Source organism: Tupaia chinensis, unplaced genomic scaffold, assembly GCF_000334495.1.
Source record: "Tupaia chinensis unplaced genomic scaffold, TupChi_1.0 Scaffold147500_1, whole genome shotgun sequence".
NCBI lineage: Eukaryota > Metazoa > Chordata > Mammalia > Scandentia > Tupaiidae > Tupaia > Tupaia belangeri.
In genome coordinates this window covers 195,887-215,245 of record NW_006207351.1, presented here as the reverse complement: position 1 = coordinate 215,245, position 19,359 = coordinate 195,887, and the positions used below count along the sequence as shown (strand labels likewise).

The following is a 19,359-nucleotide window of genomic DNA, read 5'->3' as shown; positions in this document are numbered from 1 at the left end:
CACCCTGCGTGGAGTTAGTCCGCAGCTCGCTCTGTGGCCAGTGGCCAGTGCGTAAGCTGGCACACATGTTCCGGATGGTCCAGAAGTCAGGCTGGTGGTCTGCTGGTTCTTAGCTCAGCTCAGGGTGCTCGGGCACGCTTCAACTTGCTGGGGAAGGGAATACGAGGATGAAAACCCAAAAGGTAGTAGCTGTTTGTCTAGAGAATTTTCTCTCTTGCTCAAATCAAAGCCTCATTTGCCATCTTAAAAGAAGTCTCCCGAGGGACCAGCAGATGGTGTAATGGTTCCGTCGCTGGACCCCCACGTGGTCTACTGCTGTTCAATCCCGGATCCAGCAGCTTAAACTTATGCCGGGTGTGTGTGCATGCATGTCCAAGATCCCAAGAAGAGGATGGAGGAGAAGGGATTGCTGGGTGGCCATCCCCACCGGGGGATGATTTCTTGCTTTCTGTCTCTCTGGCAAGCGCTCACATCCTACAGCAAAAATCTCTCTTAAAAATAAAGAGAAGCCTCCTGAGAGCTGGGAGAATATGTGTGGACATAATACTTGGAGAATAACAGCCAGTACCCGGCTTACACGAGGGGGAGCCACCGGGGAAAGGGCCAGGCTGGCTGCAGGCTGACACCCCTGCCGTGCCCCGAGGAACAGTGTGGCTCACACACGTGTGCCTCATAGATGTCACATGATCTGTGAGGAGCCTTGCACCATCAGGGCTGTGTGAACTGGGAATGGCCAGACGGGATAAATGAACTAGATAATCTGATTGGCAGATATGCATTAAACTTTTCTATTTATCATTGTACTAATATTTTCCTGATAAAGATTAGAAAATGAAAAGCTTCTTGAGACCAAAACCAGCCTGCAAGATTCCTATGACAACTTACAAGAAGTGATGAAGTTTGAAATTGATCAACTCTCCAAGAACCTCCAAAACTGCAAAAATGAAAATGAGACTCTGAAATCTGACCTGAATGTGAGTGAGGGGAGGGTATTGGCATCGGCGAGTCGCCCTGGCACCGGCCTTGCCCGAGTGTAGGGGAGAGGCTTTCCTGACCTTTCCCATGCCCACTCTGCCCACGGTCCCCGCCACAGAGAAGGCAGGTGATTGGCGGGCTGAGTGCACGTTGCTCGTTACTGAAAACCGAACACCGCGTTCTTTCAGAACTTGATGGAGCTTTTTGAAGCAGAGAAGGAACGCAATAACAGGTTGTTGCTGCAGTTTGAAGAGGATAAAGAGAACAGTTCTAAGTGAGTGCTGTTTCCTTTTCCTGTCAGTTGGCTGGACTCGCGTTTACTGCCACGTCCTGTCTTTTGTTTATTGCTAACGCCTATACAGGGTTTTATTTTAAAGCATCCCAGGGTGTTCATAACCACAGAATATGTAAGCCGCTGAGCTGTCCTGTTACTAAGTACACGTATAGGTATTAGGTACATATTACTGGGTATTGGGGTGGGAAATTGTCTGTATTTATTTTTCCAGCTGCCCTTTTTTCTTCCTGGTCTCCTAGCAGGAAGGCCAGTGTCTCCCCTGTCTCCAAGTCCTTTTCTTTCATAATCTCAGCCAGCTCTTGGCCTCAGCTAATAGACTGGGTCTCACTCTGAATTTGTTTATTCAGCGGAGACATATAGCATGCTTATCACGAGATGGGTTCTCTTCCTGGCCTGTGGTCCAGGGTGAGCACAGGCTGGAGCCTACAGCAGTGTAGAGACAGACTGTGAAGGGCTACCTCTCCCTCAGACGTGGGGGCAGCGACACGCAGACACGGTTGTGGGACACGCTGACGTTTAGACGCACAGCAGTGAGCGGAGCGTCCTCGTCCTTGTGGGCTTCGCGGCCTGGCCCACTGAGACGGGGAAGAGAAGTACCGTAAGCTTCGTGACCCACTAGGACGCGTAAACCGTGGAGAACCAGTCATGGCACAGAGCCCGGTTCTCATTCGACAGTTTTTGGAGTACTGGGCTTTAATTCCCGATCTCCCCTTGACTGTAATGTGTAACACCAAGGATCCGACCCATAAAGTCCATCTTTACTGTGTATAACCTGTCCCGTGCTGACAGGCCCAGCTCCTGTGTCTGCTGAATGACTCAGGGGTAAAACGTCTTTCTTTGTTCCAGGGAAATCGTGCAAGTCCTTGAGGCCGTGCGTGAGGAGAAGCAGCGAGAGATGGCCAAGTGTGAGCAGCAGGTAAACGCCCTGTTGCTCCAACTCCAGGCTTTCGCGTTATAGCTTACACTACTCAGGTCTAGAGGCTTATTACCAAACTGTTTCACCTTTCTGATGTTGGAAATCGGTCATGAAAAGATGAAGGGCCGGCCCCATGGTGCCATGGTTAAGCTCTGTGTAGACGGAATCAGATCCCATATGGCTGACCGTGGTTCAAATCCTAGCCCTGGTGGGTTGAGAGATGCTGGGCGTGTGTGTGCCTGTGCCCAAGATGCTGACATGCTGGGCGTGTGTGTACCTGTGCCCACGATGCTGACATGCTGGGCGTGTGTGTACCTGTGCCCAAGATGCTGACATGCTGGGCGTGTGTGTACCTGTGCCCAGGGTGCTGACATGCTGGGCGTGTGTGTGCCTGTGCCCAAGATGCTGACATGCTGGGCGTGTGTGTGCCTGTGCCCAGGGTGCTCCCATGCGCGGACGGAATGGGGATGTTGGAAATCGGTCATGAAAAGATGAAGGGCCGGCCCCATGGTGCCATGGTTAAGCTCTGTGTAGACGGAATCAGATCCCATATGGCTGACCGTGGTTCAAATCCTAGCCCTGGTGGGTTGAGAGATGCTGGGCGTGTGTGTGCCTGTGCCCAAGATGCTGACATGCTGGGCGTGTGTGTACCTGTGACCACGATGCTGACATGCTGGGCGTGTGTGTACCTGTGCCCAAGCTGCTGACATGCTGGGCGTGTGTGTCCCTGTGCCCAGGATGCTGACATGCTGGGCGTGTGTATACCTGTGCCCAGGGTGCTGACATGCTGGGCGTGTGTGTGCCTGTGCCCAGGGTGCTGCCATGCTGGGCGTGTGTGTGCCTGTGCCCAGGGTGTGCCGGGGGGAAGGAGGAATGGGGAGGGCGCTCCCTCCCCCTCTCTAGCACACATGCCCACTCTCATTTAATAAAAGGAACTTTCGGCCGGCTCTGCTATTTTCTAGCTCTTGTTTTCATAACTCGCAGGTACAGTAACCGTAATTCGTTGGTAGCTTCCTGGTAGAGAACGTCAAATCCTGGTCTTTCAACCCAGCTTATCATTTTTCAAGCCTGAACGCCTCGCATAGACACTGTAATATGAAAAGCGCATCTCAGCTCTTTTTTACTGTGTCTGTATGGTTCACTTTTTGACCTGATTCTCTCTTTTTCCTCATAGATGGCAAAAGTGCAAAAACTTGAAGAAAGCTTGCTTGCGACTGAGAAAGTGATCAGCTCTCTGGAGAAGTCTAGAGATTCCGACAAGGTAGCTCCGGGTTAGCGCCCAGGCTTCTGCCCACAGGGGACTGAGCACCCGCATTTCCTATGCACTCAGACCTGTTCCTCTTCCACGGTTGTTAGAGAATGAGGTCTTCTACCGAAATTAGTTTTCTGAAATTAGTTTCCCGTGGGACTTGAAGCGCAGACTGCCTGGTCATTGGGGATGGTGGTGTTTCTGAAGCACCTGCCCTCCCCTAGGGAGCTGCTGTTGGAGGGACCCTTTGCTGGCTCCAAGCCCATGGCATAGACCTTCACGTTTCCGGTACTGACTGCAGCTCCAGTAGCGAGAGCTAACGTGCACGTGCATGTATAAATTTACGTACATGATCCTTATAGGGATCTAGTCTCATTCATTCATAAAACCAAAGCAGATGGGACCAGCAGGTGGCCTGGTGGTTAAGGTGCTGGACACTCCCACATGGCCGACCACGGTTCTAGTCCTGGAACTGGTGGCTTGCTTTCTCACTTTCCCTCTCTCTCTTTCTCTCTCTCTGTCTGTCTCTGATCAAAATAAAATAAATGAATGAATAAATAAGAATAAATAACTAAAAAAAAAGACTGATGAAATAAAGTCGAATAAAGCCACTGAAATATAAATGGGTAATATCAAGGTAACGCGACCTAGGATGTTTCGCTACAATAAAATTGACTTCTTATGTTGCTGTTAAGAAAGGTAAGTGATCTGTCATTTAAAAATGAGGTGTTGCTCTATCCCCCCAGGAAGTTGTAGCTGACCTCATGAACCAGATCCAGGAGCTGAGGACATCTGTCTGCGAGAAGGTGGAAACTATCGACGCCCTGCAGCAAGAACTGAAGGACACACACGTAAGTCCCATCCCTAGCAGCGTGTTAAATGTGAGCACAAGATGCACTTTTCGAGAGGCTAACAGTCGCTTTTCCAGCAAGGAGGAGTGCGTGGTCAGATAAGGGTGGGAATGCCAGTGGCTGCTCAGCCGCCGTCTGTGACCTGCAGGACCTCACGTTTGACATGTGGTCTGCATCAATGAGGCGCAGCACAGGCTGCCGCAGGCCCCAGGTACCCCAGCCGGGGGCCGTGCTCTCCGTGTACCGAGGAGTGGCGATGCCGACTGAGCAGGAGGCACGCTGCTCGCTGTCTGATAGTTAAGACCGGCGTGCTGTCCCTTGGCTGCTTCAGGAGAGAAGGCCCCGTTTTTAGTTTAGAGCCGTTCATTATTTACAAAGGGAGCCTGTTCCCCCAATAGACCTCATCTACTTCCTAAAGTAGCTACCTCTCCAGTGTCTGCCCTGGCTGAGCACCGTGGGGGTCAGGCGAAGGTGCCTGTGAGTGCACGCATGCCCACATTCACGAAAGGAGGGGGAAGGGAGGAACGGGATTGTGGCGTGACCACCCACCGTGGACGGGTGCTTTCTCCTTCTCCCTTTCTGTCCCTTTGGTGAACACAGGTGCCCTCTGGTGCAGGTCTTAAAATGATAATAAAGCAGACAGCTCAGAGCATTAATGAGCAGTCGGTTGGGCGGCTGTGTCCTGACCCTCTTCCCCACAGTGCAGACACAACTCTGCCTTGGCTGAGAAAGAAGAGAGCAAAGAATTGATCAAGAGACAGGAGGCGGATATTCTGGATCTCAAAGAAACTCTGAGGCTGAGAATAATCTCTGAGGACATAGAGGTACATGCCGACCCGGCTCTTCTCTTTGCCTTTACTTGTCAGTACGTATAGCTGTGTATGGAGGCCACTCAGGAACACATAGAGCTTAAAGGAGTAACTCTCCCTCGGCTCGTCAGGCAGTCAACTCCACTGAAATCGTCGTGCGACGTTTCCTCTAGTTGCTCGTTTGTCTGTGCCAGTGCGGAGGTAGGTTCCCACAACTGGCCTTTTATGTGACGTGAGTGGAGTGGAAGCTGTTTCCCCAGGTGCAGTGGCAGCAGCAGGGACGGGCTGGCTGAAAGGTTAATTTCCAGCGTCTACGTTTTTGCTAAGGTGGTTTTATTTTTGTCGTCGGTGATGTATGTTTTTCAATTAAGCAGTACTATTACATGGCTCAAAAGCAACATGCATTTCTTCCTCTCCCCTGTCCTTCAGACACTCAGTGTTATCTCCCCTGTATGTCTTCCCAGAGAGGTTTTAAGCAAATCCTATATACTTTTCGGCTTCCTTTCCCCGTAAAGGGTAGCCCACTCTTTGTATTGCTCTGCATTTGCTTCAGAAAGGCTTTCCAAGCCAGCCCATGACTTGGTGACTAGATCCCACATGGTCAGCCGTGCGGTTCAGATTGCAGACCCAGCACTGGGGAAGCATGCCAGGCACGATGCCCAGAGTCCTGAAAGGACATGTGCTCCCGGCACTCGGGCCAGCGCAGCGTCTCGGCTGCTGAACTGCCCAGCCCTCCCCGGCTGGCTGCGGGCCATCCTCACCTGTGCCCCTCCCAGTGCGCTGGGGTCAGGCCATGAGGCCGGTGAGGTAGAGACCTATGTCTTGAGTCGTCCTCAGGAAAGAGAAACCTGCGGTCCTCGGGGTGAAGGGTGTGGGTGAGCCTTGTTGGGACAGCCGTGTGCTTTTCCCTACTGGTTACCTCTAGGCCGTTTACCTGAGCGTGAGCTCATGTTTGCCTCGTGGTAGATAAGCATGCAAGCAATAAAAAGTGTTCATAGAACCGTCTTAACCTTTCAGATTGGAGGTCGTTCTGACTTGCCAGTCCTTACTGAAATACTGTCGTTAAGAAATCCTTGTGCGGACGGTTCCTTAACAGAGAGACATGCTGTGTGAAGACCTGGCGCACGCCACCGAGCAGCTGAACATGCTCACAGAGGCCTCGAAGAAGCACTCAGGGCTGCTGCAGTCCGCCCAGGAGGAGCTGACGCAGAAGGAGGCCCTGATCCAGGAGCTTCAGCTCCAGGTGAGCCACCGGGGGAGGCTGCGGGGTGCTGGGGTAATGGGGCAGCTCCCTGTGAGCCATGGGAGGAGGCGGCCAGGGCCGGGGAGGCTGCGAGGTGCTGGGGTATTGGGGCAGCTCCCTGGGGGCGTAAACCTGGGGTCTTGGTGACTCGGGTCTGCTCGCCCGGATGCAGGCCAGCCTGACTGCCGCTCCACCTGCTGGGCCTTGACACCCACGGCCCTGTGGTGAGGCTGTGGCTGGCTATGTCATCTGCTCGCTGTTGGTTTGTTTGTTTTTTTGTATTTTTCTCATGACCCTTTTGTTACTTGTGAAACTCACAAGAAGGCAAGGAAAGTGTAAATAGATTTGGAAGAAGCGATGTTCGGGTCGTATTAGCGACCAAGTTGGACAGGCACAAAAGCTGCCCCAGAGTCTAGAACCGATGGCTTTTTATGTTTTTAGAAAGATTTTTACTATAGAGCGCATGCGCTCACTGGAGAGACAGACAGAAAGCGAGAAATCATCCCTATGGGGGATGGCCACGCCGCGATTTCTTCTCCGTTCTCTTGGAAGTTTGGGCATGCACACCCAAGTGCCTGGCATGAGTTTCAAGTTGCCAAGTCTGGGACTCAAACCACAGTAACTTCGTGGGTGTTCGGCAACGTAGCCATGACGCCACCTGCTACTCCCCAGAATTCATGCCTTTTTAAAATGTTGTGCAGGGCCAACAGGGTGTGCTTAGGGTATTGGAATCCCATGTGACTCACTGTGACTCACTGTAGTTTGAGTCCCAGACCTGGTAGCTTCCTTTCTCACTTTCCTCCCTCTCTCTTTCTCTAATCAAATTAAAATAATAATAATAAATACAATAAAATAATTCTTTTTAAAAATTGCTGTGGTGGGAACAGCAGTTGTGATAACTGTGTCGCTGGACTCCCATGTAGTTGACCGCGGTTCGAGTCCCAGACCCGGTGGCTTAAACTCACACCGGGCGTGTGTGCGTGCATGCCCAAGATCCCAAGAGCAGAATGGAGGAAAAGGGATTGCAGCGTGGCCATCCCCCCTGGGGGATGATTTCTCACTTTCTGTCTCTCTGTCTTTCTGGCAAGCACACGTGCTCTATGACAAAGCTCTCTCCAAAAATTAAAAAAAAATTTTAAAAATGCTGTAGTTTTGCTTAAATTTTTTAACTTAATATGATTCTGAAAATATAAAGAGCATATTTCTATATATCTTGAGAAGTTCATCTTTTTTGGCATAAGTAGCATTCTAAAAAAGATCTTTAAAGATAACTGATGTTATCAACAGATGACAGTTGTATGTATCTCTGGGTCCAGTGTGAGCCTTGATGTATGTACACACTGTGAGCCGACTAAGCCTCATACTTCTGTTTGTGGGAGAGTAAAACCCCCCATTGTTACTGAGTCACTGTGCTCTCAACATCTGCATTCTCCGATCTCACTGAGTCTCTGCCCTGTGACCAGTACCTGGCCTCCCTGCTCCCCACCACTGCCGGTCTCTGGTAAGCCGCGTTCCGGTTTGCTCCTGTGCGGTCCACACTCTTAGCTCCCGTTGAGAAATAAGATAACCCACGATTCGTGTCTGGCTTCTTTCTCGTACCACACTCCTCCAGATTTCTCCATGTTGTTGCAAACGGTGGGATCTGCTGCCTGTTTGGTTTTTTTTTTAAGAATTATTTATTGGAGGGACTAGCAGTTAGCATTATGGCTATGTCGCTGGACTCCCATGTAGTCGATCACAGTTCGAGTCCCAGACCCAGTGGCTTAAACTCACGCCAGGCGCGTGTGCGTGCGTGCCCAAGATCCCGAGAGGAAAATGGAGGAGAAGGGATTGCGGCATGGCCATCCCCCCGGCGGGTGTGATTTCTCGCTTTCTATCTCTCTGTCTTTCTCTGTCTTTCTGGCGAGCGCATGCGCCCTATAGTGAAAAAACTTCTCAATAAAAAAAAAAGAATTATTTATTTAATTTACTTTAATTTTTTGTTTATTGGAGAGGTTTTTGCTATAGGGTGTGTGCAAGAGAGACAGAAAGTGAGAAATCATCCCTCAGGGGCGATGGCCACGCCGCATTCCCTTCTCTCGGGATCTTGGGCACGCACACACCAACGTGAGTTTAAGCCACAGGTCTGGGACTCACACCACAGTTGGAGTCCGGTGACACAGCCATAACACCAACTGCTGGTCCCCTATTATTGTTATTCTTTGAACAGAGAGACACAGAGGGAGAGGGAAAGCGAGAAAGCAAGCTGCCAGGTCCAGGACTCGAACAGTGGTCGGCCACGTGGGAGTCCAGCGCCCCAACCCCAACACCACCTGCCGGCCCCAGAATCTGTGTGTTTTTGAAGGCCAGATTGTCTTTGTATGCACGCACCTTGTTTTCTTAGCGCTTACCTGCTGGCCGGTGCTCAGGCGGGGCCTGTACCCTGGCCATGGTGAGCAGCACAGCATTGAGCAGGCATGCAGGTGACTTCACACACCGAGGGTGGGTGCCCAGCAGCCAATGGCCGAGTGGGGAGGAGTCCCCATTTTAGTCCCTGCAGAACCTCTGTACTGTTTTCTGTTATAACCACATTAACTTACGTTCCCACCAACAGGGCACCGTGGTTTCTTTTTCTTTTCATTTTTGCCAACACTTTTTAATGACAGCCATTCTAACAGGTCTGAAGTGATATCTCGTTGTGATTTGAAAATGTTTATTTACCTTTTGTAAAGTTGATTCATTTATTTACTCCATGTGAGAGGCTGTGGGTGTCCTTGACAGGTGCTCCCAGCCTCCCAGCCTGCCAGGTCCACGTCCGTGCCGCTGGGTGCGCCAGGTGTTCAGGTCTGCCGGGAGCTCCCCGGGCCTCGTAGGACCAGCATCGCGCAGTGGCGCCCTCCTGCCTGCGCCTCGGTGGCTTTAGCTTGCGGGTCCCTGACGAGTCGGGGGAGCTCGTCTTTTCCGATCGGAGCCTGCCCGTGTTACCTCTGACCTCACGCCTGTTCGATTTCCCCAGCTGAACCAGAAGAAGGAGGAAGTCGAGCAGAAGAAGAACGAGTACAACTTGAAGATGAGGCAGCTGGAGCGCGTGATGGGCTCCGCGGCCGAGCACCCTCAGGTACTGTCGGGAGTGAGGGCTGGGGCTCGCAGAACCTACAAACGGCCGAGCATAGCTTTGTCTTTTTAAAGACGGATTTCTCCAGCACCCTCTGCTTCCTCCCTGCTAAAGGTACCAGCTGCCATCCGTCTTACTTGGACGAGGCTAGACTCACAGAGCAGGCCGGGTACTGTCTGTGTGCTTGGCGCATACATTGAAGGTATTCGGATAAGATGTCGTTTCCTTCCAGAGCCCTAGAACACCGCCTCACCTTCAGACACATTTGGCAAAACTCTTGGAAACACAAGAGCAGGAGATCGAGGACGGAAGAGCCTCCAAGACGTCTTTGCAGCACCTCGTCACGAAGCTCAATGAAGACAGGGAGCTCAGGCACGCCGAGATCCTCAGGATGAAGGTAAGTACTGAGTCCTGGTTGAGTTTAAATTTCACACGGCTACTGAGAACACAGCATTCAGAAGGCAGAGAGCTCAAGGGCTCACAGAGGAAAGTCTTTGGGCCCCGTCCGCCCTGTCTGTGGCCCCTGGAGGCTCCCCAGGTGGCCGCGTCGCCGTTGTTGGTGAGCTTTCGGTGTATGTGTGACTGCAGGCATGGAAGCACATTGGCGGTGTGTGCACATGTGCACCCATGCAAAATCTTGAAAGGAGGGAGACGGGGGAGGGGTGGTGGCAGGACCACGCCCTGGGGGGTCCTTTCCTGCTTTCTCACTCTCTCCAGCAAGCACACGTGCCTTCTTGCAAATTAATATATAAATAAGTAAATAAAGTAGGAGGAATTGTAGTGAATTACGTGGTATCAGTAAGAAACTTCACCACACTGTGGGCGTGACTGTGACACACAGTTCTCCGCCTTTGAGAGCTTGTAACAGTCTATTTCTTGTCCAGCAACACCCAGCCCAGAGTTCTGTTCCTAGGAGGAGATCTAAAGATGAACACCTGTGTCAGGCCTTGGAGAGCAAGATAGCCTACCGTTGTGTGTTTTCTGAAGAGACGTGATTCGGTGTGTTTTCAGGAACAGCTGTGTGAGATGGAAAACCTGCGCCTGGAGCTGCAGCAGTTGAGAGAGAAAAATTGGGTCCTGCAGAGTCAGCTGGATGGCATCCAAGGGCACGAGGCCAGCAGGTGAGAAAGCCCAGGAGCGCAGGGCGATGCCGCCTGCCCACCTGGGCTCCACGGGGGAACTGCTTCTCGGGTGTGGGACTAGGACCGCAGTGCGCTCAACCTCAGCCACCTGGTCTTTTTTAACAAACTAATGAGGCCAGTGAGTGGCACAGTGGTTAAAGTGCCAGACTCCCACGTGGCCGACCAGTTTAAGTTCCAGACCGGGGGACTTGAAAAGTCATGGTGCCAGCGTGTGCCCACAGTCCTGGAAGGAAATGGACCAGAAGGAGCTGCAGCATGGCCTTCCTCCCCAGGGAGTGAATTCTCTCTCTCCCTCTCTATCTAGCAAGCGCACGTATCTTATGGCAAAAAAAAAAAAAAAAGAGAAGAAGAAAACCTTAAAAATATGTAAACTACATCTGTCGCAGCTCATGTGCCTTGTACAAGGAGCAGAGAACCTTCTTTATGAAAAGCTGAGAGGGGGCAGACGACAGCAGGGCCAGGCCCGCCAGCAGCCCATTAGGAGATAAGGTTTGATGGTGTCGATCCTGCCTTCTCGTTTCAACGTCGCTACGGGCCCCCTTCCACTCTGTAGCAGCTAGCTGAGCAGCTGCGAAAGCGACCACAGGGCGCCCAAAGCCCAGAGCAGCTTCTGTTTGACTTTTTTTTTTTTTTTTTTTTTTGAGAGGTTTTTGCTATAGGGCATGTGCGCTCTCCAGACAGACAGAGACAGAGAGGCAGAGAGCGAGAAATCACCCCCCAGGGGGGGTGGCCATGCCACAGTCCCTTCTCCATTCTCCTCTCGGGATCTTGGGCACGCACACACACACGCCTGGCATGAGTTTAAGTTACCGGGTCTGGGACTCGAACCGTGGTTGACTACATGGGAGTCCAACAACATAGCCATTATGCCAACTGCTGATCCCAGCTGCTGTTTGATTCTTGACAGGAGACGCCTCTACCCCACAGCGTCTGGGCCGTTTTCCTCACTTAGGTCTCATTACCATTTTGTCTAGGCTGCCAGGTTCATTAAGGAAAAGAAACCTTACTGTTGCTTCTGTTTTCCTTCAAGAAATGGCCTTGTACTCACCAATGACAGAGAGATTCCTAGAGAAGCCCACAGCATTCAGGCAGGTGCTCCGCGGGCCTGCTGACTGGTCAGCTCACAGGGCGGCCGGTCCACAGTAGCCTTGTCCCACTCCATGCAGAAGGGCCTTCCTCCATGCAGAGGCCTCTGCCATCTGCACACGTGGGGGCCAGCATGCTCATCTGAAGGTGCAGCTGACCGTGGAGAGAGCAGGGGAGGTCGGAGGGGTATGTGGGCCAGGCCAGCCTGAGGCCAGGCGGCCCTCCTCCCCACTGCCCTCCCACCCCCGCCCGCTCATGACACTCATCCCACTCCTGGTCTTCAGATGGGCCCACTCAGCTAAATGTTGTTGCTTCCCACCACACATGACTGCCTCCTTCGTCCCCTGCTCACCTGTGGGGGGTCCTGACTTCTAGGGAGTGACCTTGTTGCCTGACGGTCGGTCTTGTGTGCCAGCTGCTGGCTCGGCCCAGTCAGCAGTGTGCTCTGCACGGCTTGGCTGTGTTGGCATCACAGACTGGAAGCTGCTGCTAGAACACACCTGGCAGTGTCCCACCGTCTCCCTCTCTTAACCCATGCAGCGATCAGAGTCACCCAGACCATCAACGGCTGAAGAGTGAACAAGAGGCGGACAGCGAAAGACTTGCCCAAGTACGGCTTTTCTAGAAAGCATTGTCGTCCCCCCTCGTCTGAGAGGTGCTTCCATAGTACCTCCCTGGCCATGCCATTCAGAAGCTGTTTGCTGCTGGGCTCCCTGCCCGCTCGGCATCCCCACTGTGAGCATGACGTCCATCGTTGTGCTTAGGCGGAGCTGAGCTTAGAGAGGGAGTCTGTCTCGGGCCTAGGTGGCGTGGCCACGCACGGGTCTCCACGTGGAAGTGAGCGTCGAGGCCCGTCTGAGGCCTTACAGGCACTCGGCGTGAAGTCTTGCAGATAGGAGCTCCTCTGTGTGTGAAGCTGGGGCTGTGGACAGACATTCCCGTTTAATTGATTTTACTAACCAGAGAGTGGACTGGGTCCTTCGATCTGCTTTTAGCAGTGAGTGGGCTGGGTCCTTCGATCTGCTTTTAGTAGTGTTACTTAAGAACCTAAGCTATCTTTTTTTTTTTTTTTTTTTTTTTTTATCTTTTTATAGAGTAAAATAGTCGAAGAAATGATGAAAATGAAAACAGAGTAAGTGTACTAGTTTGTAACTCAGATTCTTGGTAATCTTTTCTTCCTATCCCGCTGAAAGGGAGAAATTCGCATTTCCCAAGGTGAGTGCCATTGTTCCCAGCAGGCAGTGTGAACCAGGTATTTTCCTCGGGCCCTTCCCCTCACATGACGCCACTCCAAAACCCCGCACGCACGAACGGTGCCAGGCAGGGCCGGCCTCCCCTGGAGGGGGTGTAACTGACCACACACTGAGCCACTGTGCATGTGCCCCAGTTCCCTCCAACGTCAGACGCGAGCCCCTCAGCCCGTAGATGGATACGCTGTGTCTCCTGGTCTTAACCTTGGGTATCTTTGTATGATTTTGTAGCCACGACTTTAATTATTGCTGTAGTTGTCATGTTAATTTAGGTCTCCTTGAATTGCCTCATTCTTTGATGAATAAGGTACCCTATATTTTCTGTCATATTCAGAATAAGGAAGCGGTCAGTATTAATGAAGCAGTAGACCACTAGAGCAGCCGTGGACTCTGAGTACGCCCCATCGGAAGCAGAGTCCGCAGACACACTCTGCGTGTTCTGCCTCCTCAAAGCGTTTAGGTACTCTTTGTGCCGGCTTGCATTTTTTTAAAAGAATTATTTTATTTAACTTTATTTATTAATTTATTTTAATTTGACCAGAGAGGGACAGAGCAAAGTGGGGGGAGAGTGAGAAAGCAGCCACTCAGGTCCCGGACTCAACTATGGTCGGCCACGTGGGAGTCCAGCGCCTTAACTACCACGCCCCCTGCCAGCTCCACTTTTTTTTTTTAAAAGGATTGTTATTCCATTTTATTTATCCATTCATTTTATTTTAATTTGACCAGAGAGAGAGAGAAAGTGAAAAAGCAAGCCACCAGGTCCATGACCTGAACCGTGGTCAGCCATGTGGGAATGTCCAGTGCCTTAACCACCACGCCACCTGCTGGTCCCCTTAAGAGATTTTTGGTATAGGGCCTATGCATTTGCCAGAGAGTCAGCAAGAAATCACCCCCCAGGGGTATGGCCACTCCATAATCCCTTCTCCTCCTGAGATCGTGGGCAGGCAAGCACACATACTCAGTGTGAGTATAAGGCACCAGGCCCAGGATTTGAACCACCGTCAGGGAGTCCAGCAGTGTAACCATTATGTCATCTGCTGGTCTCGCCCCCTTTCATTTTTTTTTTTATAGGGCTCGTGCGCTTGCCAGAGAGACAGAGAGACAGAAAGCGAGAAATCACCCCCCAGGGGGGATGGCCACACCACAGTCCCTTCTCCTCCATTCTCCTCTCGGGATCTTGGGCACGCACACACATGCACCCAGTGTGAGTTTAAGCCACCGGGTCTGAGACTCGAACCACGGTCAACTACATGGGAGTTCAGTGTCATAGCCATTACGCTAACTGCTGGTCCCCCTCTTGCATATTTTTGAAGACAACTTAATGTTCAAAATTTTTTTTTCTAGTTGAAACTGTTACAAAGGACAGACCATCAAACTGAAAAGTGATACTTAAAAAAAAATAAAGTTTGGATATTCTTGTAAAAGTATCCAACTAATTTGCTACCTTCTAACTATTTTTAAAATACTTGAAGTGGGCCAGCAGGCAGCGTGGTTGCAGCTTGCTCTCTCCTTCTCTATCCCTCTTTCTCTTTCTCTCTCTCTGGTGAGTGCATATGTCCTGTAGCAAATTGAAAATAATAATAGTAATAATTAATAAAAATAATTAAATAATTTTCTTTTATAAAATACATTGGAGTCGGCAGGTGGCATAATCGTTAAGGTGCTAGACCACCGCATGGCTGACGGTGGTTTGAATTCCAGACCTGGTAGCTTGCTTTCTCACTTTACTTCTCTCTCAGTCTTCTGTAGTCAAATTAAAATATAATAATAGGGGCCAGCAGGTGGCATGACAGTTAGGGCGCTGGACTCCCACATAACTGACATGCAGTTCGAGTCCCAGACCTGGCGGCTTGCTTTCTCATTTTTCTTCACTGTGTCTGGTGAGTACAGAGCCCCTCTTTGTTTAGCAAACTTTAAAAAACATAATAAATAGAATCAAATAAATAATGTTTAAAATAAATAAAATTAAAGAATTCCTAAGCCTCCTACATGACATCATTGCTTTTCCCTTTGAAACAGTTTCCCTCCCAGCCCTGGAGAATTCTGTCTTAATTTAATATAGCTCTGTGGATAAAGTTCTGTTGATTACCCTGTCATACTCCTTAACAAAGAAAATCCATATACCAATAGGATGGAATCTGGAGATTTTAAAAAAGGTTTATTTATTTAATGTTATTTATCTATTCATTTATTTTAATTTGACCAGAGAGAGAGAGAGAGAGAGAGAAAAGGCAAGCCACCAGGTCCAAGACTCAAACCATGGTGGGCCACATGGGAGTGTCCAGCACCTTAGCCACCACACCACCTACTGGTCCCCATGAAGTTTTTTTTTTTTTTTTTTTTAAGAATTATTTAATTTTACTTTATTCATTCATTTATTTTTTAATTTGACCAGAGAGAGACAGAGAGAAAGACAAAGTGAGAAACCAAGCTACCAGGTCTAGGACAAGAACCGTGGTCAGCCATGTGGGAGTGTTCAGTACCTTAACCACCATACCACCTGCTGGCCCCCATGAAGATTTGTCTTAATCACGTATCTCTACATGTTATATTTCTTCCCAATTAAGTTCTCGTTGCAATGATTATTAATTGAAGTTTCCTATTTTTTTAAATAGGGGCCAGCAGTTGGCGTAATGGCTATGTTGCTGGACTCCCACGTAGTCGAATGCAGTTCAAGTCCCGGACCCGGTGGCTTAAACTCACGCTGGGCCACATGTGCATGTGTGCCCAAGATCCCGAGAGGAGAATGGAGGAGAAGGGATTGTGGCGTGGCTAATCCCCTAGGGGGTGATTTCTCGTTTTCTGTCTCTCTGTCCCTGTCTTTCTGGCGAGCGCATATGCCCTACAGCAAAAACCAATCAAAAAAATTTTTCTTTTTTAAATGATGATGATGATGATGATAGTGGCATGAAGTTTTTTCCAAGATGAAGGTCTTGGGTAAAACAAACCAAAAGCCTGTCTGGTACACAGCACTGGCTTGGCTGTCTGCAGGAGACCTTCTTTCTAATCAAATTCTGGGTGTGGGTAAGAATGTGCACCCTGGGTGCTGTTTTGTGTGGTGTGCCTTCAGGGTATGCAAAGTGACATTCATCCTGGCAGGCTGGGCGCAGTCCACAGTGCCCTTCACAGCAGAGAGACAGACTGCCTGAGGATGGCCGAAGAGGTGGGACGGATCAGAGCCCTGGAGGCCAAAGCCTTCCAGGAGAAGGAATTGCTGAGGTCGAAGCTTGAAGAGATGTACGAGGAAAAGGAGAGGACACTCCAGGTACGCTGGCACACTGGGGTGTGGGGGCCTTGGGGCACCTGGGTGAGAGCCCGTCTGGTGGGTGACCTTGGCTCACACTGGGGCCTGGGGCTCGGGACACCTGGGGGACAGCCCGTCTGTGGTGGGTGACCTGGCTCAGAGCTGTGCTAGTGTACCCGGAGGTGTGGTTGGGAAGCTGGGGTTCTGGACCCACTCACGTCCTGTGCTCTTGGGAGGCAGGAAAGATTGCGAGTGTAGAAGAATTAAGAGCCGTTTTCCTCTCTCCGTCTGTGGACTGGTCTCCCTGCAGGAGATGGACATGTTAAGGAAGCAGGTGGAATGTCTCGCCGAGGAGAACGGCAAGCTGGTGGGCCACCAGAACATGCACCAGAAGATTCAGTACGTGGTGCGGCTCAAGAAGGAGAGTGTCAGGCTCGCCGAGGTAAGCTCTGGGGGCTGCTCAAATAATCACATTCTGCCTTAAAAATTCTTCTTTCACTAAAAACAGATGTCACTGGGGCCAGCAGATGGCGTGGTGGTTAAGGCCCTGGACTCCCGCATGGCTGACCGTCCAGGACCTGGCAGCTTGTCCCACTTTCCCTCTCTCTCTCTCTCATTCTGTCCCTCTCTGGTCAAATTCAAGTAAATAAATACATAAAGTTAAATAAAATAATTCTCTTTTAAAAAAGTAACATAACATTCTGTGATGCTGGACCCACATGGGAATGTCAAGGGTTCACATCCCGAGACCTCTCCGAGCACTCCGGCATGCATATGCTCATGTCCCAGGCTGCCTGGGGTAGATCGTGCCATGAGGACCCTGTTAGGGCTGCTTTTCTCTCTCTCAAACAAACAAACGAAATAAGCTTTCAAAAATTGTTTTGGTTTTTGTGCTTTCAGGCATAATTAATTCAGTTAAATTCACCTATATGTCAGATTCTCGTTTAATGTCAAGTAGTTTACATATGAAATATTCTAGTCTTGGGCCAACAGGTTGCATGGTAGTTAAGGTGCTGGATCCCACCTGGCTGTCTCCTCGGTTCAAATCCTGGATGGCTTGAAAATCATGCTGGGTGTTTGTGCCCACAGTCCCTAGAAAAGACGGGAAGAGAAGGGACTGTGCGTAGCCATCCCCTCTGAGGAGTGATTTCTTACTCACCATGTACCCTGGTCTCTCTTGTACACCCCCACAGCAGAAACAAGCAAACAAAAAAATAAACTGAGAACTAGTCTTAAATTGAAATACATACTTAACAAATGCCATGAAAAATAACTTTCTGGGCGCCAGCAGGCCGGCACTGGACTCCCACGTGGCTGACCACAGTTGGAGTCCTGGACCTTGCAACTTGCTTTCTTCTTCTCTCTCTCTCTCTCTGTCTCTCTGTCCCTCTCTGATCAAATCTTTAAAAAATAAATAACGTTAAATAAAATAATTTTTTAAAAAATAACTTTCTGTAAGAATTAAAGCCTTAATTTTTTTTTCCCTTTCTTTTTTATTTTTTCAATACCAGGAAAATGAAAAGTTGCGGGTTGAAAATCTGTTTTTAAAAGAAAAGAAAAAGAATGAACCGTAAGGATCCGGGTCTGCTACCTGGGCATCATCAGGCCTGGAGATGTTTCTGTTGTGAAGAGAGACCTACCCTGAGCTCTTAGTCTAGCCGCGCTCGGGCGGGCCTGCAGGTCCACATGCGGCAGTGGCTGGCCATCCCACATCGCGAGCAGGAAATGCTCCCACACGTCCCTGTGTCAGCCAGCACTCTGCTGGGAGGGGGCCGCTACCTGTTTCAAGGCTTCAAGTCGCTTTAAATACTGGGGGAAAGTTCGCATTTTAAAAATAAAACCTTTAGGAAGCTTAGCTAAAACCTCGAGCTAAGTAGATGTGGTCAGGTCATTTTCTCCTAGAGCCGTACCTCCCTAGAGTCCTGCAGAAATTCTCGTAGCACGTGGTGCTTTCAGAGCGCGCTGCAAGTCGGATGGCCGATTCTGCGGCATGTCTGAGAAGCAGCTTCGTTAATATAGATTATTTTTGTATTCTGTTTTCTCACAGATATTTCTATGACTGTAAATATGGCCATTTTTCAAATAAAATGTTTAAAAATAATGAACAGTTTAACAAAGTGATTTACATTGATTTATTCTCTTGTCCTTTCTACAAACTTTTCTTTTTAGAGAGATTTTTGTTGTAGGTCACGTGTGCTTGCCAGAGAGGTTGAAAGCGAGAAATCACCCCAAGGGACTGGCCAGGCCACAATCCTTTCTCCTCCATTCTCCTCTCGGGATTTCAGGCATGCGCGCACATGTGCCCACCATGAGGTTTACACTGCCAGGTCCAGGACTCAAACCAGTCGACTATGTGGGAGTCCAGCGACATAACCATTACGCCACCTGTGGGTCCCTCTTTCTACATACATTTAATGAGCACCAATACTTCCCTAGGCACAGGTTGTCCATGAACAAACTGTGGTCCACCACGTGGGATCCAGCTTTCCACACACAGCGCTGACCTGCTACACGACCAGCTGCCCCTGAGACAGATAAACTTACAGAAAACGGAGTGCAGGGTCTCGTCTCAGGCACCCTGGGACAGGGCCTGGCCCAGAGTAGGTGCCATGTGTTTAACTGCAGAAAAGGAACAGGCAGAGGAATGGATGGGGGGAAAGAGAGAAGACAGACAGACTGAGGTGAGGCTCCAGAGGGTGGACAAAGACAACTTGCCTCCTAGGTCCACAGGCCCTATGCGTCCCTGCAGCCTCACCCCGGGGTCTCAGGCTTTAAATCCTCTCCTCTGTCCCTGAGGCTCTTCTAGGCCTTACAGGTGAGGGTGTTTGGAAGGGCCTCAACACCCTGGGTCATCGTGTTCAGACACTATAAGAGTTATTTTTAGGAATTTTTTTTTTGAAGTTTTTGCTATAGGGCATGTGTGCTTGCCAGAAGGACAGAGACAGAAAGCGAGAAATCGTCCTGCAGGGGGGATGGCACTGCCGCAGTCCCCTCGCCTCCATTCTCCTCTCGGGATCTTGGGCACACATGCCTGGCATGAGTTTAAGCCAGTGGGTTCGGGACTCGAACCGCAGTTGACTACATGGGAGTCCAGTGACAAGTCCATTATTCCAACTGCTGATCCCTTTTATCTATTTATCTGTTGTGATTTTCAAGCTGCCAGGTCTGGGACTCAAAACTGGCCCGCCACATGGGATTCCACACC

At 50.2% G+C, this 19,359-nt stretch overlaps 1 protein-coding gene across 1 annotated transcript in view; it reads left to right on the top strand.

The window, feature by feature from the left end:
• Positions 1–18,221, top strand: part of KIF15 (kinesin family member 15) — a 64,158-nt gene extending 45,937 nt beyond the window's left edge. Inside the window, exons 21-35 of the mRNA XM_006169783.1 lie at positions 824–974; positions 1,164–1,249; positions 2,117–2,186; positions 3,361–3,447; positions 4,182–4,286; positions 4,988–5,110; positions 6,192–6,338; positions 9,334–9,435; positions 9,665–9,829; positions 10,444–10,553; positions 12,201–12,270; positions 12,755–12,792; positions 16,010–16,175; positions 16,465–16,596; positions 17,666–18,221. Of these exons, the coding sequence (XP_006169845.1) occupies positions 824–974; positions 1,164–1,249; positions 2,117–2,186; positions 3,361–3,447; positions 4,182–4,286; positions 4,988–5,110; positions 6,192–6,338; positions 9,334–9,435; positions 9,665–9,829; positions 10,444–10,553; positions 12,201–12,270; positions 12,755–12,792; positions 16,010–16,175; positions 16,465–16,596; positions 17,666–17,728 (1,615 nt within the window). The 3' untranslated portion in view covers positions 17,729–18,221. The remainder of the gene's footprint in view (positions 1–823; positions 975–1,163; positions 1,250–2,116; positions 2,187–3,360; positions 3,448–4,181; positions 4,287–4,987; positions 5,111–6,191; positions 6,339–9,333; positions 9,436–9,664; positions 9,830–10,443; positions 10,554–12,200; positions 12,271–12,754; positions 12,793–16,009; positions 16,176–16,464; positions 16,597–17,665) is intronic.
• The last annotated feature ends 1,138 nt before the right edge of the window (positions 18,222–19,359 follow it).